This window comes from Cydia fagiglandana, chromosome 13, assembly GCF_963556715.1.
Source record: "Cydia fagiglandana chromosome 13, ilCydFagi1.1, whole genome shotgun sequence".
In the NCBI taxonomy this organism is placed as follows: Eukaryota; Metazoa; Arthropoda; class Insecta; order Lepidoptera; family Tortricidae; genus Cydia; species Cydia fagiglandana.
In genome coordinates, this window is record NC_085944.1 from 15,077,868 (window position 1) to 15,103,055 (window position 25,188).

Here is a 25,188-nt window from a genome sequence, read left to right on the forward strand (position 1 = left end):
GTAGTGCATAATCCTTTACCATCGTATTTTCACGGAAACGTACGAACATATATTGCTATTTAAATCACTCTCAGTACAAAGAGTACTGAGGTTGACTGAAGTAGCATGACAAATACGAACGTTTCCGAGAAAATACGATGGAAAACGATTATGCCCAACATCTGTACTCGCAACGTCTAAATGTGACGTTCCACGACAAAAGGTACCTTATGGCGACTGGCGCTTACGTCACATAGTGTCGCAATAATATTGGAGCGGCGTTAATAATTGCGTAAGCGCCAACCGCCATAAGGTACCTTTTGCCGTGGAACGTCACAAATGAGTCCTTATTTATTGCCCTGACCATTGGTCTAGTTGAACAATTCCTTGGGCTGAGTTAAACGAAAATAATCCATGAATCATTTACCATTTAAATGGTTTCACGTTTTTGGCAGACAATTTGATCCTTTTGTAAGAATAGCGCAAATTTTCACGTGGCTAAGAATAAGTTTTCTGCCCACAAAAACCATCCCTGCGACTGCGACAATCTGTTTACCAAAATAGTCTTTAAATTTTGAGATTAATTAAGAGAAGCACACTTTCTTGACCTCAGACTTGCCCTTGCCGTTTCTCGACACCTCATAGTAGTGGGACACCTGGTCGATATGTCCCAGCGAGGTGATAAACTCCTTGTCGTGCGTGATAATGATAAACATGAAGTTCTTCTGGGCCATCCGCTCTTGGACTATTTCGTTGAGCGCCATGCACAGGTATTTTATGTTTTCCTGGTCGAGGTTTGTTGTTGGCTCGTCTAGTGCTAGGACGCCGAATCTGAGAATAAAGAGTTGGAAGTAAATAACAGAGTATAAAAAACCCACATGGTCACATTTCGAAAACTAGGAAAAATACTCTCAATACATTATAAAATGATTCAGCCTATTTACGCTCCATTGCTGGGCACAGGCCTCCTCTCATGCGCAAGAGGGCTTGGACTATAGTCTCCATGCACATATACTTTTTGAATTTCTTCGCAGATGAATGCAGGTTTCCTCACGATGTTTTCCTTTACCGAAAAGCTAGTGGTACATATCAAATCATTCCATACATAAGTTCCCAATAACTCATTGAGCCGGGATTTGAACCTGCCACCTCTGTATTGAAAGTCAGACATGATATCCACTCGGCCACCACCGCTTACTTGTATATTATCTACCTAAATGAAGATTCGATTTGTAAGTGTAACCTAAAAAAAAAACATTCCTATACCCTCAAAAACTAGGAATGATTTACAAAAATATAACGGAGCAGGCGATCGCAGTCGAGTACACCGAATTTGAGGGACGCTGCTGCCCGTCCACCGCTGGTCTTGGACGTGGTTTAAGGACATACCCGGGTCCTGGACGCAGTGCACGCCAACCCGCCTGCCAAGCGTGGCGATTATGGCATTCACCCCCCAAAAAAGGGGGAGGCCTATGTTCAGCAGTGGACGTCTTATGGCTGAGATGATGATGATGATGATGATGATGAACGGAGCAGGTGAGAATAAATAGACTAACCTGGTGCTGAAGGTTTCCGCCAACGCGAGGCGTATGATGAGGCAGGCGAGCAGCTTCTGCCCCGCCGAGCAGCGCCCGCGCATGTCGATCTCCACGCCGTTCTTGCACTGCACCACTCTGGTTCAAATTGGGTGAATCAATTAAAAAATCAATTAGTATAGTGTGTAGCTTTCAAATAGAGCTCGACGGCTAATCATATTGTCTATTGTTAAGTAAAACCGCACGTGCTACTTACCTGCAAAAAAGGGTCTTAATTATTCTATTTGGCACCTGAGCGCGGACTAAAAACCAGTGTAGGTGCGCTCTCCGATAACGCGCCTTTGTTACGCATCTCGATGACACATTTTGGACTGGATCTGTAGCGTTCGACTATTTTTTATGCAGGTGGTTGTGGCACGAGCGGTTTTACTTAACAATAGACAATAGGATTAGCCGTCGAGCTCTATTTGAAAGCTACACACTATACCATACTTATTTTTATAAGTTGCAAACTAAGAGGCTATTATAAATAACGACAACTTATAAATTACGTCATTTCAAATTAGTGGGGGGGGGGGATCTGGACATCGGATGATGGTAGCATGACGTAGGAGGAAACGGGGTCATTCGAAGCATGATTTTTGGATGATTTTAGGGGGGGGGGTGGGTCAAAAATCGTCAAAAATAAATGACGTAATTAATGGACAGCCCCTAATCAATTTCTTAAAAAATATAGACACACACAATAGAAAACTACTTCAGAAAGTCAATACTTGGGTAAAAAGTAAAAACGCCTCTCTCGTCTAAACTTTGGGTAAAAACGTCTCTACGCATTTATAATTTAGAGCACGGGTCACCAATTAGTTTCTTGAGTTTCTTCAGGGATCCGGTAAAATAAAATGACCATCGCGGTCCGTTTCTACTTGAGTTTACTAAAAAAGCAAAAAAATAAGATAGGACCTTTTTGCGGTCCGCCATTTGATGACCCCTGATCTAGAGACAATATAAAAACTTATTTTTAATCGTTCCAACTGTCTCTGAAACGGTGTCTATTCCATGTTAAAGCCAAGCAAACGAAATATAGATGGTCAAGCAAATCTTGTCAGTAGAAAAAGGCGCAAAATTCAAATTTTCTATGAGACAATATCCCTTCGCGCCTACATTAAATTTTTCAAATTTGCCGCCGTTTGCTAACTATAATTGAGCAAATACACTAAATTACCTGTAGTTATATTTATACCGGTCCGCGTCTTCCGTTAAGCCGCCATCAGTCTTTATCTCGATATAGTCTATGTCGTTTCCTCTGTAGATCTTTCTCCACATTTCTCTGAAATTTAGTGTAAATAACTTTTACTATTACTGTGATAAAATATAATGTTTTGTATACCGGAATCTAATCCGTATTTTAGCATAAATTTTTGATTAATTAAAAAACCCCCTAAGCAATGAAATCGATAAAACATGTCAAAGAGCCACCGCTAGGAAACTTGCTATCAAATAAAAGAAACTCCTCCAAATCGGTCAAACACGCAGACTGAGAGACACACAGATATAGCGGCAAAATATATCGGAACACAAACAAACAAACAAAGATGACAAAGGAATATTAGGTATTAGGCCGCCTAGTCAGTCAGTTCAGTCAACTACAGAGAGAGGTGACCCCCTCCATTGAAATTTGTTTGCTTGTTAGCTGACTGTACTAAGCTCGTTCTGTGTGGACCCTAATAAAGTACCGTCTTTACCATAGGGGCACACGGGGCCCGTGCCCAGGGGGCCCCGAAGGACAGACAGTAACAATATGAGTATCTTTGATTACCCATAATAAATCTGAAGATCAAATATCAAATATCAACATTTATTCAGCAAATAGGCCACAAGGGCACTTTTACACGTCAACATTGAATTTACATAAAAGCAAAAATAATAACATCAACAATTTTATAAAATAAAACTAACAATTCAATCTAACGTATTACAATTACTAAGAGATGTATATGGTCTCTTAATGTCGAATTACATACAAAATACAGATAAAAAAACACACACAAAAAAATCTATAATATTTAGATCTACTAGATCATAATATAGTAGAAAAATGTTACTTTAATTCGCTTTCTTTACTTTCCAATAGGGCTCAAATTCTTACGTGCTCAAGGGCCCCAGCATAGTTTAAGACGACCCTGCCCTAATATGTAGTGGTAAAAATAAAGTGTGATCTCTTACCTTACAATAAGGTTGATATTCTTCATCTTCTCCTTATGGAACTCTAGTAAGCACTTCTCGAGTGCCATATAGTAATCTTTAATGTCTTTGCTCATCGCCTTGGTCACCGTCAGCTGATAGTATTTCTCCTTGTAGGTCTTCTCTATGCCTTGGTCTATCATGTCTTGTAAGTCTTGCTTGCACTGTTTCAGTCTGTCCTGTAAATGTTAATAGATTTTTATTATATGTATTTTTCTTATTTACTCGTAATGCATGTTAATTATAGCATGTAATAATGTTTTGAAAAGATGTGTCCCGCCGAGTTTGTTGCCGGGCCCATATTGGGATACCCTCCTCCAGTTGAGGGGGGATTTAAATCTTCTCGTGGCAGAGGTGTAGGGTTGTAGCCGGTATAGCTTTATTTGACGTTCATAAGCGCATTATAACATGCCTACTTGAATAAACTATTTTTTATCTTTATCTTATTATATGTGAGAATAGAATGCCGTGTAATCTTTACAGATGATTTTAATTTGCGACTTCGTTATAATATAAAATCAATATACAAGTATGATGGGCGGCGTGTTAGACAATGTATTTTCTATTATTTGTGTCAAGCTACCTTCATGGATTAAAATTATCTCTCAAGCACAAACTAACTTTCAAATACCTAAGTCTTTGTAGTATTGGCATAAGATTTTTTTTTCGCTTAGGCAACATAGCCATATTTCATGTTTCTGAGTTTAAATATTATTGGGTGGTTTCTAAAAGGCGATCCATTTTTTATGAAATTAAGTAGGAACATCATATCAGATATTGCGGTACAATAATATGTAAACGACATTATAATTCAGTGCATAGTTACTCAGATTTTATTTAAGCTACCACTCCTTTTGAGTTTATAAAATTTCTAATCTGAAAAAAGGGGTACAGATGGAATCCGCTAAAAGTTGACGAAGCCCCGCTTTGCGCAGCTTCTATTTCCGCTCTTAGGAACAAAATGTAACTGACGAACCTATATCAGGAAAGCATACTACAAATGTAGTTTACTTACTTTATGCGCATGCATTTTCCCTCTATTCTGTTCCCTCTCCTTGCTAATCTGCTTCTCCTTGGCTGCAAGGGCACTCTTCTCCTTAAGCAGGTCCATGTTGAACCCGTTGGTCTTCTCCGCTATCTCGGAGATCTCTTTCTCGCAATTTTCTATCTCTGTCTGGATGCCGCGCAGTTTGAGGTTGTCGGCCAAGTCACGTTGGTTGAGCTGTAAAAAGATACAAGCTATACTCATAATAAACAATAGAGACATAATGTACTGAGTTGCGTCTAATGTGAAGTAGGGTGGTTCAAAAAACATTTCTTTTTTCCTACGGGGCACCCCCTTATTTTGTTACACTTATTATGCTGATAAAATACACCAAGTCTCGTAATTTTATCTCAACTACAAGGGGGTGCTCAACCACTTTGAAATTTTTCCAAGTTGTATGAAATCAAAACACACACACATACATTTTATTGTACGAAAAGAAAGGAATGCTGGTTACATCGGATAAAACTTAAATGTTTAGTACAAAAGCGTACTTATACCTAAGAGGGATCTTTTCCAGTTAACCTATAAAATTTTAACAACTTATCAAGTTTTCATACCTTTTGCTTAGCAATTTCATCCCTCAAGATATGCCTCCGCTTCCCCAGCACGCTCTCGTCTATGAGTATCTGTTTCCGCTTGTCTGACAGCTTGTCGTTCAGCTCGTTAAACATCTTCATCTGAAGCGGTATCTTCTTTTCCTCCTGTCGTAGCTCGCGATATTTAACCTAGATTACGTGACCTGTTTTTTTTTCCATATGTTGTACATACCTCTTGCTTAGCAATTTCGTCCCTCAAGATATGTCTCCGCTTCCCCAGCACGCTCTCGTCTATGAGTATCTGTTTCCTCTTGTCTGACAGCTTGTCGTTCAGCTCACTGAACATCTTCATCTGTAGCGGGATCTTCTTTTCGTCCCGTCGTAGCTCGCGATATTTAACCTACACTCGGCGTCAAAAAAATCGCACCTCGCCAAAAATTCGTTTCAAGCAAATATAGCTCTTATCTAATGCATTGTACCCTGTCAATATTGATATCATTTGAAAGCGCAATTAATGAACTTTAAAAAAAAAAATCGTCATTGTCCGTAAAAACAACCATCGCCGAACATAGGCGTTTTGTTTAAAAAAGGGCCGAAATCCACTTTTAATCGGTCCGTTGTTGTGCAAACCGGGACGGGTATAAAATGGAGGGTAAAGGTTAGTTATGGTTTATTCGCTCTCCAGAGGTCACTGAGGTTACTAATGAACCGTTACAGCAAGAAAACACCCTTGGACATGGATACCAGGCCAGAAGAAGCAGCTCAAGAGGTGGCAACTGCTGCAAACAAGACTATGGCAGTAAGAAGTTGCTGAAAGATTTAACATAAGCGGTTTCCGAGTGCGTCGAGTCTTGCTGGGGTTCCAGGTGACTGGTGGTTACATCAGGAGGCCTGGACCTGGAAGACAACGCTGCTCTTCTGCTACAGACAACCGGTACATTGTATCGAACTCTTAGCAGAACCGTTTCTCCGAGGCTGTTGAGCTCCAGCAGCAGCTTCAAGCAGCTCAAAAAACAGCAGTAAGCATCTCTACGATCGGAAGAAAGCTGGAAGAGAAGAGGATGTTGCCCCGTAGAGTTGCTACAAGCCCCCAATTAAAGCAATAGCATCGAATAGCCAGGAGGAAATTTTGCCGACTGCACGAAGATTGGACGTTTGAACAATAGAGGAATATCCTCTTTTCCGACGAGACGAGGGTGTGCCTTTACACCAACGACAGGTGCAGGGGGGAGCATAGGAGGCAGGGAGACCAATTTACGCAAGCCTGCACTGAAGAAACCGTCTGCTTAGGGGATGGATCTCGCATGTTCTGGGGCGGCATTTCGATCGACGAGTAAACTGATCTCCTGTGCATTTCTCGCACTGAAGGTGGTCACAGCCAGGGATCCCTGACTGCTCGGCGTTCCATAACGGTGTTCTTGGAGGAGCATGTGATCCCATATGATGGTTTTGTTGGACCCAACTTCCAGTTTATGCATGACAACGCCCGCTGTCACACTGCGTTATTTGTGTGAGACTAACTGTGGAAGGTTGGGATCACCGTAATGGAGTGGCCAGCAAGGAGCCCTGACCTGAACCCAATCGAACATCACTAGGATCAGCTAAACCGGCGGGTTCGGTCGTCGGATCCTGCTCCTGCCACTCTCGACAGGCTTTAAAACGCCATTATTGAGGAGTGGAACAACTTTTCTCAAAAACGCATCGTGGCACTCATGACAGTCATGACTGATCACATGGAAGCTACTCGGAGGGCAAGAGGAGGCAGCACTAGGTTTTAAGTTTAGTTTTAAGTTTGTTTTTTCTGAATCTGTTGATTTTGTGGTGTTTTTATTCTTTGCAAATTTTAACCTGAATACACGTCGATTCGTTTTTCCTGAAAATTTTCTTTTTGTATGCGGTAGATCGTCCATTTTACGACATTTTCCAATAGAGAGTTTCATAACCTTTCAAATAAGGCCCCATAGTCTTATCTTGCCTTATATAATATAAGGTTTAAAACCGTTTGAAAGAAAAATGTTAAGATGTGCGATTTTTTTGACGCTGAGTGTAGATTACGTGACCTGTTTATTTTTTCATATGTAGTACATACCTCTTGCTTAGCAATTTCGTCCCTCAAGATATGCCTCCGCTTCCCCAGCACGCTCTCGTCTATGAGTATCTGTTTCCTCTTGTCTGACAGCTTGTCGTTGACCTCGTTAAACATCTTCATCTATAGTGGGATCTTCTCTTCGTCCTGTCGTAGCTCGCGATATTTAACCTAGATTACGTGACCTGTTTTATTTATTTACATATGTCGTACATACATACCTCTTGCTTAGCAATTTCGTCCCTCAAGATATGCCTCCGCTTCCCGAGCACGCTCTCGTCTATGAGTATCTGTTTCCTCTTGTCTGACAGCTTGTCGTTGACCTCGTTAAACATCTTCATCTATAGTGGGATCTTCTCTTCGTCCTGTCGTAGCTCGCGATATTTAACCTAGATTACGTGACCTGTTTTATTTATTTACATATGTCGTACATACCTCTTGCTTAGCAATTTCGTCCCTCAAGATATGCCTCCGCTTCCCGAGCACGCTCTCGTCTATGAGTATCTGTTTCCGCTTGTCTGACAGCTTGTCGTTCAGCTCATTGAACATCTTCATCTGTAGCGGGATCTTCTTTTCCTCGTGCTGGCGCAGCTCGGATAGTACCGTCTTGATTCTGTCCACGGCTTTCACTACTTTGGCGATGTAGTTGCGCTTCGATTCTATTATTAATCTGAAAAGAGAACGTTTTTAAATAGAGTTAGAGCAAGCTAAATTTACAACTATTTAATAGCACACGAAATGCAAGTGTTATTTTAAACGTCAATATTATAAGAAATTATGAGAAAATATAACACTTGCACTGCGAAAGCTATCAAAATCGTTGCAGGCTTTTCTTGGTTTAACTCTAGTATGGGGAGTCCTAGTAAAGTGTTTCTCAAAGAGTTTGTCACAATGATTACAACCAATGGACCGAGATCCTAGCAAGTCCCGGGCGAGAATTCATACAATGTTTAAAGGAGCTGTATAATGAGCCACGTGAACGTCAGCTACCGCTCCGTTAGCGGTTTGAGGAATATCGTGAATAATCCCGATTTAAAAAATATCAGATGATAGGGTATTCCACCTATCCAATTTATTTCTCCAATGTGTATTGCGTCTCACATTTTGCTTATCTATCTTAGTGAGACTCACTGACATTGGACAAAGAAATTATAGTTCGTTTTTTTAGCATTAGAAAGAACTTGCAAGGTTAGCGATCATGACAAATATCTTTGAATTGGAAAACGCTTTTTAAAAATCAAAAACTATTACTTATGAAAGCAGAAGAATATAAATGATCGTATTAGATTCATAATTGTTACATATTTGTCGTAACTTATTTTTAAAATACACCCACCAGTCCACCCACAAGATGGACGGACGACCTTGTTAAGGCCGCCGGAAGACGCGGAGATGCGGGTCGCTTCCAACCGGTACGAATGGAGGTCCAAGGAGGAGGCCTATGTTCAGCAGTAGACGTCTTATGGCTGAGATGATGATGATGATTTTTAAAAGACACATCAAGATTGTTTACCTTATTTCTAATGCTAAAAAAAAACGAACTATAGACAGGTGAAATACCAGATCATATGCTATTATGAATAAAATAGAAATACCGTAAACTGATGCCCTGAAGGCAGTAACGTAGGAGCTTAATGGAAGCCTCTTATCACCTACTTACCTGTTCTTTTTGGCGGCGTCAGTCTTAGCATCCTCCTTGTCTTGTAAATCCTTCTTGAAGCCCTCAGTAGCGGCCTTCAACTCTTTCAATTCTTCATTGTAGCGGTCCTTGTCTTCTTCCAGTTGTTTGATCGCCTCTTGGAGAGTGCAAATGCTTTGGACCTGATGAAACAGTTTTACGAAAAATTAGTTTCTGAACAATATTTCAGATCAAATTTCAAGCTAGTCTGATTTCCATGAACATACATTTTCCATTCTCCATGGCTCACATGTTGATATTTATTATTATTATTGGGAGCCTTCAGTGTCCTACTTCTGGGCAAAGGCCTCCCCCACTATTTCCACAAGTTGGTATAGTTAAAAAAACTTAAGTATAGTAGGCTTTCGACTGCAGCTTGCAAACACGTGCGTGGACTTACATGTCGTTTGACAAGAGTTGGCACGAATTGAATGAATGAGTGAATGAAAATATTTATGTGTCTCACATAAGTCACATAACCAATAAAATGGTGGCCCTGACTGTATACCAATAACCAATACAGGTGTCACTTATATTCTGGCGGCCTAGCTAAGATGACAATCGCTTGCGCTTCGCATTCGAATCGCTTTGTGTCTCTCTATCGTTCTTTCATATTTAGTGTGACAGTGGCAGTTGCGTTTCGTTCGCTACGGAGTGATAGCGATTGGCATGTTGTCTACGGGGCCTGTATTGGCTCAGACCCTGGTACTCATCAAGTTTCCTTCTCTCCAAGTCTCGCGATCGGCCTAGCTTTTTTCTAGCATTATCTAGAAGTAAAACAACTTACCTTCTTCTGTATATTGAGCATTTTCTCCTTCAGTTTGTTCTTGGCATCAGCCTTGGTTTGCAGCTTGCGAACATGAGCGTTGAGTTTCTTCTGACTGGTCCGGACTGTCGTCCGTAAAGTGCTGGTCCCGTGTCGGAGGTCGCGCTGGCGGCTGGTCGCTTCTTCTAGAGTCATGTCGGTGTCTATTCCGTTGTCGCATTGGGAGCGGATGTCTTCTAACTGGAAATTGTAAAGCACGTTTTTTGTATGGTCGAGTTATCTAAAAAACTCTTTTACCGGATTAAATCTTATATAGTCATTTAAAAATGTATCCCAATGTTTCAAACCCGATCGGGATGTATTATAAAATAATTTTACCTTATTATGTTCTTGGTTGGTGCTCTTAAAGTCAGCCCAGTTGGCATGAACTTAGCTGTACGAACATTCGTGATTGTTACTAATGATATACACTTCGTTATCATGAGTTCAAACGCCAGTAAGGATATCTGTTTATGTAATGAGCCCAGATATACTTTTTATTTTACTTTTAGGAGCATTCCACGGGCTGTCCCGTACAAACGCATTTTATTTCCTGTGTTGCGACTTTTTTTTGGGCATTTAAAGCAGGCGATTATTGTTCTCTGCATATTTTTGACCATTTGTCATAGAAAAGGAAACTCATATACCTGCAAATCTTAGGAAAATACGCGTTTGTACGGGACAAAAGGTAGATGATTTAATGGAATGCTCCTTTAGCCTATCGTCGTTAACCAAGCGGAGGGGGGCGTACGAATTTTGAACTATGGGTTGTTGATTCAAATCCAGGCTCATATGGAATGTACAATCACCATCCTAATCCTAACGTATGCAGAGTGAAATTTGGACAAAGTTCAATATTGTTTTAAATAAAAAAAACACCATTCTTTTTTAAAATAATTATGTTCTTATAATAATGTATATATCAAGGCTTAATGTATAAAATAGTTTACTCCCATGCGAGATGCTTTACGGCAGTTCTGTGGTACTTTGTCCATCGCTGTCGAAAACACAGATGTCGGCACTTTATTCAGCTCCGATTTTATTTTTCGAATCAAACTATGTACATTTTTGGGACGAAAATTATTGCAATATACTCGCCTCTTTAGATTTGCCCAAAAATCTTCTATAGGGCGAAGTTGCGGAACATTAGGTGGATTTGATGTCTTCGGTACGTATGGGATGTTTAACTGCGCCATTTTGCTAAGGGTTTTTTTGGAATAATGGCTTGAGGCTAAGTCTGGCCAAAACACTACATTTTCTCCTCTATAACTCGTATTTATGAAATCCCGCACTAATGGCAAACAACGCTCTATGTAGCGGTCGGCGTTCACAGCTAAACCTGATTCAAAGAATACAGGCTTAGACATTCCGCGTCGACTGATGGCAAGCCATAGCAAAACTTTTTTAAGAAATTTTGTATGCTCAACATATTTCACGTTCTCATCGGTTGGACCATTGGTGTTCTCTAAATAGTAATTGCCTTGCCACTCGTTTCCATCTAACGTGAAATATGACTCGTCATCCATAACGCAAGTGACATTGTTTATAGCGTAAAATATTTCTTTGACTAATTTACGCAGCCGTACTTTCTGAGTGATTTCTTGGTTTTCAGAGACAGTGGGCTTAACTTTTCTACATCGCATATCGATGCCCATGTCTTTAAGATATTTTTTAACAGTTTTGCCGTCAGTTTTAAATTTTCTGCCGAGCTCTCTATAAGATTTTGCGACACGGCCGGCCGTAATTTTCTTTAATCGAGCTCTCTCCGAAACCTTGCTCAAACTGGAATAGTTTCCAGAACCAGGCTTTCTAGCAGTGGTTTTCTTCAAGGCAAAGGACGCCAGAATATTGTAAATAGTGCTTCGACTCTCACCCATTTGCACAAAATATTCCACCACCTTTGATTTCGGCCATAGGGGATGGCTACTATAGAAATTACATACTGTTTGACGAAGGCGTTCTTGTTGATTTACCATAATTACAAAATTAAACACCCAATCTTTATGAGACTTACCAAACTGATTGACAGACATATTGACTTTACATTGACGACACATCTTTTTTATTTAGATTTTTGTGTTTTTATATTTTATATATACCAACTTTGTCCAAATTTCACTCCGCATACGTTAAAGTGACTTAGTTGATAGTTCATTCTAATGAGCTTGTATAAAATTAAGTTGCCAATCAAGAGATAAAAGAGACAGTATTTGTCGTCACTATCAAACTAGGGTCCAATCGATCTACATGATCAACCCCCGATAACTTAAAGTTTTTTTTTTAAGTACTTACTTTCTTGGTAGATATGGCGATCTCAGTTTTGTAGCGGTCCAAGAGCGGCATGTCTCCTGATATCTGCTTGAGGTTTTGCAGTTTCTGTTCAGGCTCTTTCAGCGCGGCTGTGAGCTCTTCAACTGTTGTTTGGAGGGCCTTGATTCTCTGAAACAGGACGAAATTGATATTAATATGCTAATATTGTAGACACAAGTCGGGATTAGTCTAGCTAGAGGCTCAAGAAGAAACCAAAGTCCAGATGCACTGGACCAAGGTTAACGGTTAAAAATACACCGGTAAATACCAGATTTCGGTTTCTTGGCCGACTAGCAAAAATAGTGGAAACAGAAAATTGCCTTCCTTACTTTTTTAAAATTATTAACTGCTCGAGTCACACCTGACCTGCTAGCATGAGTTGCGTTCTCTATCTCCATACTAGCGCGACTTCAAGTATCGACTCGCGCACGAGAACGCAACTTATGCTAGACTGCCTGATGGAAAGTGAAGACAGAGCCTAAGTTGGAGCTCACCGGTTCAGTAATGGCATATTCACTCTTGCTTTAAAGAGACCGAGGTCATATTTGTCAGGGAATACCGAAACACTAATAGCGGGAGCGCATTCCATTCCTTAGCAGTGGGTCTGACTCAGTACCGGGAGCTTATTCCCTACATGAGTGTGACTTACCTGATCGAGTCCCTCTAGCCTTGTCTCTATATCCTTCTCCTTGTCTCTCAAGCCCGAGATCTTCCCATTGACAAACTTGAATGCGAGTAGCTCGTCCTTCTTCGCTGAAGTGCGTTGTAGCTCCCCTTACGTAGAATTGCTGCTAATATTCCCTATTACCCTACATGCGTGTGACTTACCCCATCAAGTCCCTCTAGCCTTGTCTCTATATCCTTCTCCTTGTCTCTCAAGCCCGAGATCTTCCCATTAACAGACTTGAGTGTGAGTAGCTCGTCCTTCTTCGCTGGAATGTGTTGTAACTCCCCTTACGCAGAGTTGCTGCTAATATTCCCTATTACCCTACATGCGTGTGACTTACCCCATCAAATCCCTCTAGCCTTGTCTCTATATCCTTCTCCTTGTCTCTCAAGCCCGAGATCTTCCCATTGACAAACTTGAGTGCGAGTAGCTCGTCCTTCTTCGCTGAAGTGCGTTGTGGCTCCCCTTACGTAGAGTTGCTGCTAATATTCCCTATTACCCTACATGCGTGTGACTTACCCCATCAAGTCCCTCTAGCCTTGTTTCTATATCCTTCTCCTTGTCTCTCAAGCCCGAGATCTTCCCATTGACAAACTTGAATGCGAGTAGCTCGTCCTTCTTCGCTGAAGTGCATTGTAGCTCCCCTTACGTAGAGTTGCTGCTAATATTCCCTATTACCCTACATGCGTGTGACTTACCCCATCAAGTCCCTCTAGCCTTGTCTCTATATCCTTCTCCTTGTCTCTCAAGCTGGAGATTTTCCCATTAACAGACTTGAGTGCGAGTAGCTCGTCCTTCTTCGCTGAAGTGCGTTGTAGCTCCTCTGTCACCTTCTCCAGTTCAGCAGGAACGTTCAAGACCTGCTTGCCTAGCGAGGATATGAGATCTGTCACCTGGAAATAAGCAAGTAATCAAATCAATACGAACAGTCTGGCCGAATGGGTAGTGACCCTGCCTGTGAAGCGATGGTCCTGGGTTTGAATCCCGGTAAGGGCATTCATTTGTGTGATGAACATAGATATTTATTCCTGAGTCTAGGGCGTTTTCTATGTACATAAGTATGTATTTATCTACATAAGTATGTATATCGGCGCCTAGTACCCATAGTACAAGCTTTGCTTAGTTTGGGGCTAGGTCACTGAGTAAAACAAAATCCCCCAGCGCGTCTGTCTGTATGTATATGTATGTTCGCGTTAAACTCAAAAACTACTGAACGGATTTTCATGCAGTTTTCACCTACAGTAGAATGATACTTGAGGAAGGTTTAAGGTTTCTTGAGGAGTTTGTAAAAAATATTCCTTGAAGAAGCGCAGAGCGTGGAGATCTGATCGAGACATACAAAATACTAACCCAACACTATGATCTCAAAGATTTCCTTAAGGTGATAGAACGAAATAACAACAACCGGCTGAGAGGTTATCAGTATAAGCTGATGTCCCGCAGGTCCTACAATAATCCTCATAGACACTTCTTTAGCAACAGAGTGGTCAAAGCTTGGAACAAACTCCCAGAGGACGTAGTATCGGCCCAAAGTGTCAATGAGTTTAAGAATAAACTAGACAAGCACAATGCAAACTCTACTCAACACTTAAAACTCGGTTGATGGCTCTAGATACAGGCATTATCAGTTATTTCAACTGCCTGCCTGCTTAACAAATAATAATAATATTCTGGCTAATAAACGATACGAAGGGTGGGGTCTGCTGGCTAAATGGGCCAGGCAAAAACGATGGTATAATGCTAGGTAGATGATGACAAGTTGACAAGCCTATGTGGCATGTTTCTACAAGTATGGATAACATACCTCATGGTCCGAGTTAAACCCCCGGTTGCACAGCGGACAACAGTTGGTGTCTTTCAACAAACTCTTGTACTTATCGATGACGACTGTTGATGCTTGCAGTACGGCTTGTTTTTCCTAAAAAAATCAGATAGATAGGTACTAGATACAGTGCGACATAAAATAGTAGGAATTAAATGAGGGCGCCACTTTCTACGTAGTTGTCATATTTATGACGTAAAATGCTTAAACAAATAAACATGGCAACAATTTAGTATGGATTTTTTTTGTTCCATTTTATTTAATTTCTACTCTTTTATACCGCACTACCTAGTATGATACCTATATCATTGACATACTTCACTCACCTAGTAGGATATATGTAGTATGATACCTATATCATACTAGGTGAGTGAAGGACACAACTAATTTATAAGAGAAAAAAATATTTTTATAAATTTGTTCACGATATGTACTGACTTTATATCAAGTCAATGGCGGCACTGAGTTGTTGTACCTTACCTGTAAATCTTCGACTAGACTAGTGAGCTCCTTAAGGGTCTCATCATAGGTCTGGTTGCCGCAAGCCTTTTTGATCTTGGCGTCCGATTTGACGATCTCAGCACGCTTCTCAGAGAGCATCTCGCCTACTGTCTTGCGTTCCGCTTCCAAGCTGGTTAACTGTAATAAAAAACATAAATTTGTATGTATGTATGCCGTTCATTCTTCATTCGTTCCATTAGCCTCAAGGATTCCATCCATATTAGGAGGATCAAAATTCGCCAGTCAATAAATAACCTTGAAGATTTTAAAAGTTATAAGAAAAAAAATGTTAAATTGATCCTAATAAAATAACTCAATTATTGGTCACTATCTTAATTACAACTATGTACGCATTGCTATAAGGAGAGAAATTAAAGTTTGAAAGAGCAGTGCTAACCTCCTTCTGTTTTTCTTTAAGCTTCTGCTTGCTGCTTTTCACCACCGCTCTCCACTCCGCCTCAACCTTATGCACCGCAACAGCATAATTCTCCTCCGGCAAGGTACCAAGCAGCTTTGTTATGGTAGCACTGTGTTTTGATAGAACCATGTTATATTAGTGGAACTAATGTCAATTTAAACAATACTAACCTCCTTCTGTTTCTCTTTAAGCTTCTGCTTGCTACTCTTCACCTCCGCTCTCCACTCCGCTTCAACCTTATTCACCGCGACAGCAAAATTCTCCTCCGGCAAGGTACCGAGCAGCTCTGTGATGGTCGCGCTGTGTTTCGATAATAGATTGGATAGCTGTTCTTGTTTGTCTTTGATGGAGCGGTCTATGGTGTCGCGTTCGGCGATCTTGGCGCTTTGCTTTTGGAGTTTGGTCACCTGTTGAGAGAAACAAATGATGATAAATGTTTTTGGCAATAGTTTATTGCCTATATGTGGCACAGTAGCGTCAGAAAGGTGACTACAAAAGCACACTTCGTTACTTCAAAAATGAGAGATACAAAAATTGTCGACTCTATCTTAGTTTCAATAAAGTTAAATAATAGTATTGTATATAAAAGTGATATAATCAAGCTTTTCAATTTCGTACCTCACTTAGGCAACTCAGCAAGGTACTCGACTGAAAAGCTCTCTATTATATCACGATTGTATAAAATACAATTATTTGATGAAATGAAACTACGATAATTTACCTTCTGATTCAATTCATCAAGCTCTTTTTCATTTTGTTCAATCAATTTCTCATCTTCATTCATTTCCTTTTGCAGATCTTCAGTATTCAGTTCATCTATGGCAGCCTGATGTTCCCTGGTTAACAATAATTGTTGAGTTAATAGAATATAAAATGTACTAGCCGCAACTTAACTGCCCATAAATAGACCGTATATCATTGTAATACGGCTCACAGATGAACAATTAACTGTGCCCATGGCTATTAGAAGCTTTAATGCTTTACCGTGGGCGTCCACGGTAACAAGTTTTATCGTCACGATTCAGCAGGGCAGGGAAATTAAATGGCGCCTACAACTGCATACTGTCTAACGGCCCGGCCACGACATTGCGCGACCGGCGGCAGCGGCGACAACCATAGGTTGGAACGAGAGACCGATCGGACCTTTCGTTCCTACACGTTGCGGGAATGGACAAGACGAGGCCATGAATGGAGGCCCAGAGCGGACACCCGAGGGAGCGGTGGTAGACCTCCGCAGCGCTGGGTAAACGACTTCCGACGACACGGAGGGACTTGATGTATCTGGCACAAGCTCGACAGGAGTGGAAGAAAAGACCTACATCCAAGACTGGATCACCAAAATGATGATGATGATAATTTTAATAACAAAACTTCCGTGAGACAGACATATTAAATATATTAAAAACGGGTCACTCACGTATTTTAAGTCGAAGAACGCTCGACATGTTTCACACATGTGGAGTGAAACATGTAGAGCGTTTTTCAACTAAAAATACGTGAGTGACCCGTTTTTAATAATATATATTTAAGATGATGATGATAGTTATACTTACTGCTCAGCTGCCTTCAACTTGGTCTCGATCTCATCGAGCCTGGACCGGGACACGTTAGCGTCATTTATCTCGTTGTTCTTCAGAATGTGTTTCTTGGTTATTAGATGGAAGTATTGTTATACTTACTGCTCAGCTGCCTTCAACTTGGTCTCGATCTCATCGAGCCTGGACCGGGACACGTTGGCGTCATTTATCTCGTTGTCCTTCTTCAGAATGTGTTTCTTGGCTATTAGATGGAAGTATTGTTATACTCACTGCTCAGCTGCCTTCAACTTGGTCTCGATCTCATCGAGCCTGGACCGGGACACGTTGGCGTCATTTATCTCGTTGTCCTTCTTCAGAATGTGTTTCTTAGCTGTTTCTATGTCTAGCTCTTTGTTTGATATCTTCTCGTTGTGTCGCGACTGTAAGGAAACACATAAGGTTTATTTATAGGAAACAAATTAAGTACTCATGGTGAAAATAAAGTTACTACACTGCTGGTTACTAAATGCCTCCTTACTTTAAAAGGTGTAAAAGGCAACGGCAGTCTAGGGGGGAGGCCAGTGGGACATTTATAAAGGCTTATAAAAAAGACCCATTCCAAGGAGGAGAAATGGATACAGAAACAGTCACTACAGTTTTTACGGTTGTTGCTATAGTCTGTATCTTTAGGTATTTAAATAAAAGTAAGCAAAATCAACCTTCAAATGCCTCCTCAAGCCAGTTGAGGATAGACGAAAACATTACACGATCAAATAATGTATGTTGAGACAGGTCGTTCAGTGACTGATGCAGGCGGTTTAGTATTCGGTTGGTTAACCAATAAATGTTATAACTACCCGAAAATGTACAAATTGTTTGTTTAATTTTAAGTAAGTACCCAAAGATACAGGGTATGAGATTAGGCGCAATCGCAGTTGTCTCTATGAGGGGCACAGACTTTGAATTAAGTCTGTGCTTAACTTTTTACACTATGTCTACAATATGTTGTTTTGTGCATATTGTATGCATGTCTATGCCTAGTATCTGTTCTACTCATTAACGTATATATGGCCTTACGGGCACTAAAAATGGTACTAGTTTAGCGGTGTGACTCACGAATTCCAGCCAATCGTGCAGTCTAACGCAACTAGTTGCGACCAATAGCGCGCGTGATGCTAACTCATCAACCAATCGCGTTGTAGCGGTGTCACACCGCTGTACTGGCCCCTGTCATGCCTCATTATTATTGTCCGTAAAGCCAGTCCCTAGATATCTATGTCAATGGTTCTACTTCTATTCTATAACTTACCAAAGCATCTCTACAGGCGTTGACGTGAGACTGCAACTTGTTTGCCTCATCGTCAGCCTGGGATTGGGTAGTGGTCAGATCCTTGTTCAGCTCTTTAACTTTCTGTTGTAGATCTTTGATGGCCTTATCGGCTTCTTCTTCGGACTGTATCTCCTTTGATTCCAATTCTGCAATTGGGATAGCGATTTTTTTTAAATATTATGACGAGGCAACTAAGCATATGGACTAAACCCCTAAATCATAAAACTTGCAACCCTCAATTGGTCAATTTGTTTTATACAAATACTGATAAAAAGAAAAATTGAAGTTATCAAACATTTTCGTTTCTGGGGTATCAAAACGATGGTAACTTAAATGGGGTTTTAATATAACTTAAATAAATATTATAGGGACCCGGGTATGTCCTTAAACCACGTCCAAGACCACCGGTGGACGGGCAGCAGCGTCCCTCAAATTCGGTGTACTCGACTGCGATCGCCAACCCGCCTTTCAAGCGTGGCGATTATGGCATTCACCCCCCAAAAAAGGGGGAGGCCTATGTTCAGCAGTGGACGTCTTATGGCTGAGATGATGATGAAATATTATAGAACATTTTTACACGAATTGACTAAGCCCCACGGTAAGCTCATGAAGGCTCGTGTTGTGGGTACTTAGCAGAGACCGGCGGGGGTGAGCTATTGGCCCTATAATATGACGTAATATGACTTATAGGACGTAAGACATGTCAAATTATAAGGTAAATAACTCGCCCCCGCCGATCTCTGGTACAGTCGCCATCATATATATCGGAGCGGCCAAGGTGCTCACAAATATCTGAGCACGCCTCATTGTCTCAGCGTTAGAGTGCTTGTTCAGATATTGTGGACACCTTGGCCGCTCCGATATATATGATGGCGACTGTACTTAGACAGCGATATGTATAATATATAAATACTTATATACAAAGTAAACAACCATGACACTCAGGAACAAATATCTGCGCTCATCACACAAATAAATGGACTGGGATTCGAACCCGGGACCATCAGCTTCAAAGGCAGGGCAGGCCACTCGGTAAGACTTACCAGCTAACACCAATGCTTCTTCAATCAACTTGTTCCTCCTATCAACCTTCTCTTTATTCTGGTTCTCTAGGAAATTAAACTCGTTCAGTTTAACCTTGTTGTAGGTCATCTCATTCTCTATCTTTTCTCTCTCTTTGTCGAACGCTGACTTTCTTTCGTAGATCTCTATTAGCTCCTTTTGTTTGTCTCTTACTGTTTGGTCGTGGGTTGCTGAAAGAAAAAAACTTATATTGCATACCTAGTTGTTTTTTTTTTTATTAACTCTTACATGTAATGCATGTTAATTATAAGATGTAATGTTTTGAAAAGATGTTTCCCGCCGAGTTTGTCGCCGGTCCCATATTGGGGTAGCCTCCTCCCAATTGAGGGGGGACTTAAATCTTCTTGAGGCAGAGGTTGGAGCCGGTGTAGCTTTATTTGACGTTCATAAGCGCATTATAATATGCCTACTTCAATAATAAAATCTTTAGCTCTAGCAAGAAAATAACATGGACTGGGAATTCAACAGAAAAACATAATGTGAATATTACCAATGCTTTGATTTAATTCTTCAACAGTTCCTTCGAATAATGATTTGATGGCATCCTTCAATTCCTTTTCTTGAGTCTGGAAATTCTCCAACCTACAAAAATAAATGTATTTTAAATTTTTCATCATTAGGGTAATAAAATTCTGGGGTAGATGGCCATAAGGGCATGATGGTCCATCGAAATATTTCATGGTTTTGCTGACTAGATGTCGTTAGATTTTATTTAGTTAACCTAATGTTAAATGTATAACTATGTTTTTCTGAATAAAAATTTTATTTTTTTTTATTTTTTTTAGTTCGCTTCATGTTTGCTTGGGAGCAAGGATAAGACTTAAATTTCTGGGAAGAAAACTGTAAAAGTAGGTAGAATCCTTATAATCCTAAATAAGGATGAACCATGAGCCTCAACTTGTTTTAATTTTAGGTTTGGTCTTCTCTCCCGGACGAAAAGGAGAGATGGCCAGTGCAAGTCGGGGTATTATGGCCATATGGCCGTGGGGAGGTACCCACACCCAGAGATGAAGATGTGTCTATCACGGATAGGGTATTCAGAAGGTTTTTAAATAGCAATAACGATGTCCCCCGAAGCCTGATAACGAATAAAGAAAAAGGAGTTGTTTGAGTAAGATAACTATTGCGGATATAGAAAAAAACTATCATGAGACTATTCTCAACCACGAAATATTGCTTTGAGTGCGCTGTTTGCTGGTATCGGGTGGCATAAATGAGGTCTTAAGACGAAAAAACACCTAGAAAATAAAAAAAATGTAATTAAACATATAACTAAGTGTAACTTACTTGACTTTAATCTTTTCCCTCTTATTCTCAAGACCCACAATGCTCTTCTCCATAGTCTTAATAGTCTCCAACTTAGCTGACACCTCCTCCAACTCCTTAGTCAGCTCTTCTATTTTAGCATTGGCTTCGGTGATCTGCGTCTCTATGCTCTCAACGTCAAGCTTCTTCTTTTCTAACTCTTCTTTCTTCTCAAATAGATGGTCTACTTCTTGTTCTACAATAAGAATTATAATGATATTTAATGTTTTCACATTAGGGTTGTACTGCAAAAATATTATGTTAAGTAGGCCCAGACGGAGATGGCAGGACGACCTGAACGCATATCTTAATGACTGGTCGGAGATTGCTCAAAACCGAGACGAATGGAAATCGAGGGGGAAGGACTTTGCCCAGCTTTGGGACACTGTATAGGCTTATATAATAATCTTCAAAGGCGGCAAAAATAATGTGACACGTTCTTGTGGCTCGTGTCAGATATTTTTGCAGACCCAGACCCAGACTCTCAGGCAGGATGAACAGATTTAGATGCCATTTTAACTTTATTTATGAATATGGATTATAAATGCTTGAATTAGCCCAGGATTATTTTATTCGTTTTAATTATGTTAATTATGTGCTAAAGGAATTAAGGGGCAAAATAAGTGAATGTAAAATCATTTATATACAAAGAAATTGCACAGCAAATAAACTATTTTGAAATTAATCAAAGTCGCTATATTTTTTTTAGCATGATTTTAACAAAAGGCTTGTGATTCAAATGAAAATTATTTGCGAGACATAATGTATAGTATAAACTGTTTATTGTACAAAGCACAAATTTATGGCACAGGATAGGCAGTACAAAGGCGAACTTATCCCTTTAAGGGATTTCTTTTTAATGTTCATAATAATGGAATTATGTGTTAGAAAGTGTCCTTTTTAATGCTATCTAAGCATGATTCAGATTTATTACAACATCCTCCATTTTGTATTTTTAATTAAAGTCTCCACAACATAAGTTTAATTATGGTTAACCCTTTGAATGCCAAATCCCTCCACAGACGCACACAATAACCATTTAATTACAATTTTCAAGCATTCAAACAAAGTTGACTATGGAGTGATATTTAAAATAATTATACTAGAACAGGGGCCATATTGCGCCTCATAAACTTTCGCGCGGGCCACCGTCGGTTTTTGCGACGGGGGAGGGGGGAGGGTGTGGGTTGCAGCTGTTAGGAACAGTTCTATTACCCTCAATGAATGCTGAACCCCATGGGCCGGATCTGGCCTGCAGGCCGGGGCGGATCTGGCCTGCAGGCCGAGGTTTAGAGACCCCTGTAATAGACTAATAATCTTACCAAGCAATTTTATATCATGGCTGTATTCCTTCCTGAGTTTTTTCAGATGTTCGAAGCACTCGCTGTACTTCTCCGAGTCAAAGATCTCATCAAACCTCTCTTTGACTTTCTGACCGTCATCCAGCGGCCAAGTTGAGTCTTCTTGGTGGCAGAATATGACGGAGTTCAAGATGGCATCGGAGACACCTGGAATGATAAAAAATTCAATTGATAAATCTGTTCTTTTTTATTCTGAGTTTCAGAATAAAAGGGCTCAATAGATTAATAGAAATCTGTTCTGCTAAAACTGTTGTATTTATTATAGAATATAAAGATAGACCAAAACAAACCAAATTTTTTTTATAGCTTTTCTTCCATACTTAGCTCGCTCCATTGTAGGCCATGTCTACGCCTCGGCTAGTCTGTGGCCATGAGTAAGCCCATTCATAATAAAAAAAAAACTTTCTAGTCCTCACCAAGAGCATTATGCATCCGCAGATCCATATCCAACGTGACATCCCTAGACTCCCCATGTTCATTGGTCAGCCGCAGCTGGGAGCTCAGGGTTTGGAACTTGACCTTGCGGTCCGGCAGGGCTGTCACACGCATGGCGCGGGTCACTTCCAGCTGTTCATCGTTTGGAGCCAATATCTGTATAAAAAAATTGTAAGTTATGTAAAACATGAGTGTCAATGTAGGTTAAAAAAAATTTAAACTATTGAATCACACTTCACCATAAGATATGAGCTTTTTATTGCCTACTGCTGAGCAAAGGCCTATATTTGAGTATGCCACTTGTCCTGTGCCCTGTTTATAAAAAGCTTGTAACTTATAATACAAGTGGAAGTCCCTTTTTTTAAAGATTTTGTTAGAAAGGGACTTCCACTTTTATTACAAGTTACAAGCTTTTGATAAACGGGGCACTGGTCATATCACACTTGTAAACTAATTTAGGGTAGATCACCATTGTTTTTCCATGCTTTCAATTAAACAAGAAGCATTTTTACATTTTTTTTAATCTTTAATCAAGAATCAATAAAAAAAGTCATGGTTCTGTTTGTGCTTCAGCAACCTATAGTGAAAGCGTGGGTAAGTAAGTGTATATAGGTAGTAATTATGATTTTATTGTTTTAATATTTTATTGATATGTTTACAAAGCAAGTGTTTTGATTTTATGCTATTAATATATAAATACTTCTCAGAATATCTATTTCTAATTAGATTAACTCAATGCATTGCTAAACAATAACTACATACAATACATATATATTATTCATATGTTATGATGTCTCTATGTACGCCCGGCATAAAACAAAAGTAACCTCACCTCCAATTTGACCTCTCCTAGGACTTCTGTTGATTTATTTACTTTAGCATCATGCACAAAACACTCATCACTGCTACCTGGAGGCATTTGCCCCGTGATAGCATAACGTAAACATTCAATAATCGTGGTTTTGCCGCAACCATTTTGACCCAATATAAGCGTCAAAGGGGTTTGAAATGTGATGCGTTGTTCGTCGTTTTTGTCCGGACCGAAGCTTCGTATGCCTCTAACGGCAAGAGATTTAATACCAGCCATTATTGGAGAATAATCATATAGAAACGGTTTATCAATAGAACTCCAACAAACTTTCGGCGTTTGCAAAACGTTATTGACTTGACGCTTCTACTACTCAGGGAAAAAGAAGCGGGCGGCGTGCGGCGAGTCGGCGACGCAACTTGTAATAAAAATGTTGCCTACATTAAAAATTTGCAAAAAAGACGGAATAAGCCTGTACACACACGCACGGAATTTTGATTCGGAGGGGCTAGAGTCGCACCAAGAAAAGTCTGCAGCGGATTTGATAGCCCACGCAGTGTAAGTGTTATTCTATAAGTCATAATTTCATAGAAGTTTGACTTTAAAAATGACACTTGCACTGCGTGGGCTATCAAATCCGCTGCAGACTTTTCATGGTCAGACTCTACCGCAAAGAATATAATACTCACTAGGATTAGCGGATTTGCTCTAAGGTCAACTTTACTAGACCCGGGCCTAGGGCGATAAGATAATTTGGGGCAGCAAATTGTGACAAAAAATTCGCTGATGATAACAAGAAATAACTCAAAATGTTGTCAATATGATGAGTGCTGAGAAAATGGCGGCTACAGGGCCTGGGGCAAGCCCCCTACTCTGTCTGTTCTCTTTCACGGCGCAGCAACTAGTATCATTTCTCTCTCCTTGCTCTTTTAAAAATGCCGTTTGTCAAAAAAGGACAACCATACTGTTGACAAGATGGACTTCCAATCTAAGTGTCCCCTTTTTAGGTGACCTAGGTCGTGCATGTGTGCGTAAAAACGTATATGTGTGCTCTTTTAAGGATTTGAAAAGTCGATTTTAATCATGTTATATATCGATAAACGCTACACAGCGGAACGAAATAGCGATTAATTGAAGCTTCAATATCTTCGTTAAACATAAATATAATTGAAATGCTAATGCATAATGAATATATTATAATGTAATAAAATAATTCAATTATTGCAGAACACCTATTTTAGTAGGTATTTATGTATTTTAATTAAATATCTGAACTTTCCCTTGGTTCCCTGCTGGGGCGTGACTATAAAATTGTGATCTGATAACCACAATAAAGAATAAAAGCGTTTTTGTTCATTTTAGGTATCGTTAAACCTTTGAAGTAAAATTAAAATTGCAAGAAATGTCGATAGTTTATCGATATGACTTTATCGACATGGCTACAGCAAAGTGGGCCGCTTTGTTAATCGTACACTAAACAAAAAGTGGTCCCACTGACAGCTCGCTTGGAAGGTATATTCTTATATCTATGGCCTGGGGCCTAGGGCGGCAAAGACTGCAAATCCGCCACTGGCTATGGCAAAAACCGAAATAGGGTATTTTACTGTATTTAAAATAAATTATTTTACACCATGCATGAAATAAAGCACCAGATAATTATATCATTAGAAAAACACAGATCGGAGTTATTTTTAAACACAAGTTCTATTATATTTCATAAATC

At 40.0% G+C, this 25,188-nt stretch overlaps 2 protein-coding genes across 4 annotated transcripts; both read right to left on the minus strand.

Moving 5' to 3' along the window:
* Window positions 1-398: 398 nt before the first annotated feature.
* Window positions 399-7,569, minus strand: LOC134670356 (DNA repair protein RAD50-like). Of its 3 annotated transcripts, none has more exons than XM_063528176.1 (6): window positions 7,429-7,569; window positions 4,771-4,977; window positions 3,738-3,934; window positions 2,737-2,841; window positions 1,536-1,652; window positions 399-810 (listed from the first exon to the last, which is right to left on the minus strand). In XM_063528176.1, the coding sequence occupies exons 1-6, from the start codon at window positions 7,546-7,548 to the stop codon at window positions 564-566; spliced, it is 993 nt and encodes a 330-aa protein (XP_063384246.1). In that variant the 5' UTR covers window positions 7,549-7,569; the 3' UTR covers window positions 399-563. The 3 variants fall into 3 exon arrangements, with proteins under 3 accessions (XP_063384246.1, XP_063384245.1, XP_063384244.1); XM_063528175.1 differs by lacking the exon at window positions 7,429-7,569 and adding an exon at window positions 5,572-5,709; XM_063528174.1 differs by lacking the exon at window positions 7,429-7,569 and adding an exon at window positions 5,361-5,501.
* On the minus strand, window positions 7,549-23,871 carry LOC134669898 (DNA repair protein RAD50-like). Its single transcript, XM_063527514.1, has 19 exons — window positions 23,490-23,871; window positions 22,639-22,813; window positions 22,184-22,369; window positions 20,844-21,057; window positions 20,047-20,138; window positions 19,517-19,726; window positions 18,453-18,619; window positions 17,435-17,583; window positions 16,348-16,462; window positions 15,797-16,033; window positions 15,188-15,346; window positions 14,690-14,803; window positions 13,584-13,778; window positions 12,201-12,347; window positions 9,891-10,109; window positions 9,086-9,246; window positions 7,861-8,095; window positions 7,647-7,766; window positions 7,549-7,596 (listed from the first exon to the last, which is right to left on the minus strand). The coding sequence occupies exons 1-19, from the start codon at window positions 23,742-23,744 to the stop codon at window positions 7,549-7,551; spliced, it is 3,198 nt and encodes a 1,065-aa protein (XP_063383584.1). The 5' UTR covers window positions 23,745-23,871.
* Window positions 23,872-25,188: the final 1,317 nt, after the last annotated feature.

Bases quoted from the DNA above. Each gene is read 5' to 3' on its own strand.
- LOC134670356 (XM_063528176.1), bottom strand. From the start codon at position 7,548: ATGAAGATGTTTAACGAGGTCAACGACAAGCTGTCAGACAAGAGGAAA. The intron at 4,978-7,428 runs GTATGTACTACA...ATCTTTTTACAG, and splicing joins ACGAAATTGCTAAGCAAGAG to CTCAACCAACGTGACTTGGC. The intron at 1,653-2,736 runs GTAATTTAGTGT...AATTTGAACCAG, and splicing joins CGGTATAAATATAACTACAG to AGTGGTGCAGTGCAAGAACG.
- LOC134669898 (XM_063527514.1), bottom strand. From the start codon at position 23,744: ATGGCTGGTATTAAATCTCTTGCCGTTAGAGGCATACGAAGCTTCGGT. The intron at 16,463-17,434 runs GTGAGTATAACA...ATTGTTAACCAG, and splicing joins AAGTTGAAGGCAGCTGAGCA to GGAACATCAGGCTGCCATAG. The intron at 9,247-9,890 runs GTAAGTTGTTTT...CTGTTTCATCAG, and splicing joins TGCTCAATATACAGAAGAAG to GTCCAAAGCATTTGCACTCT.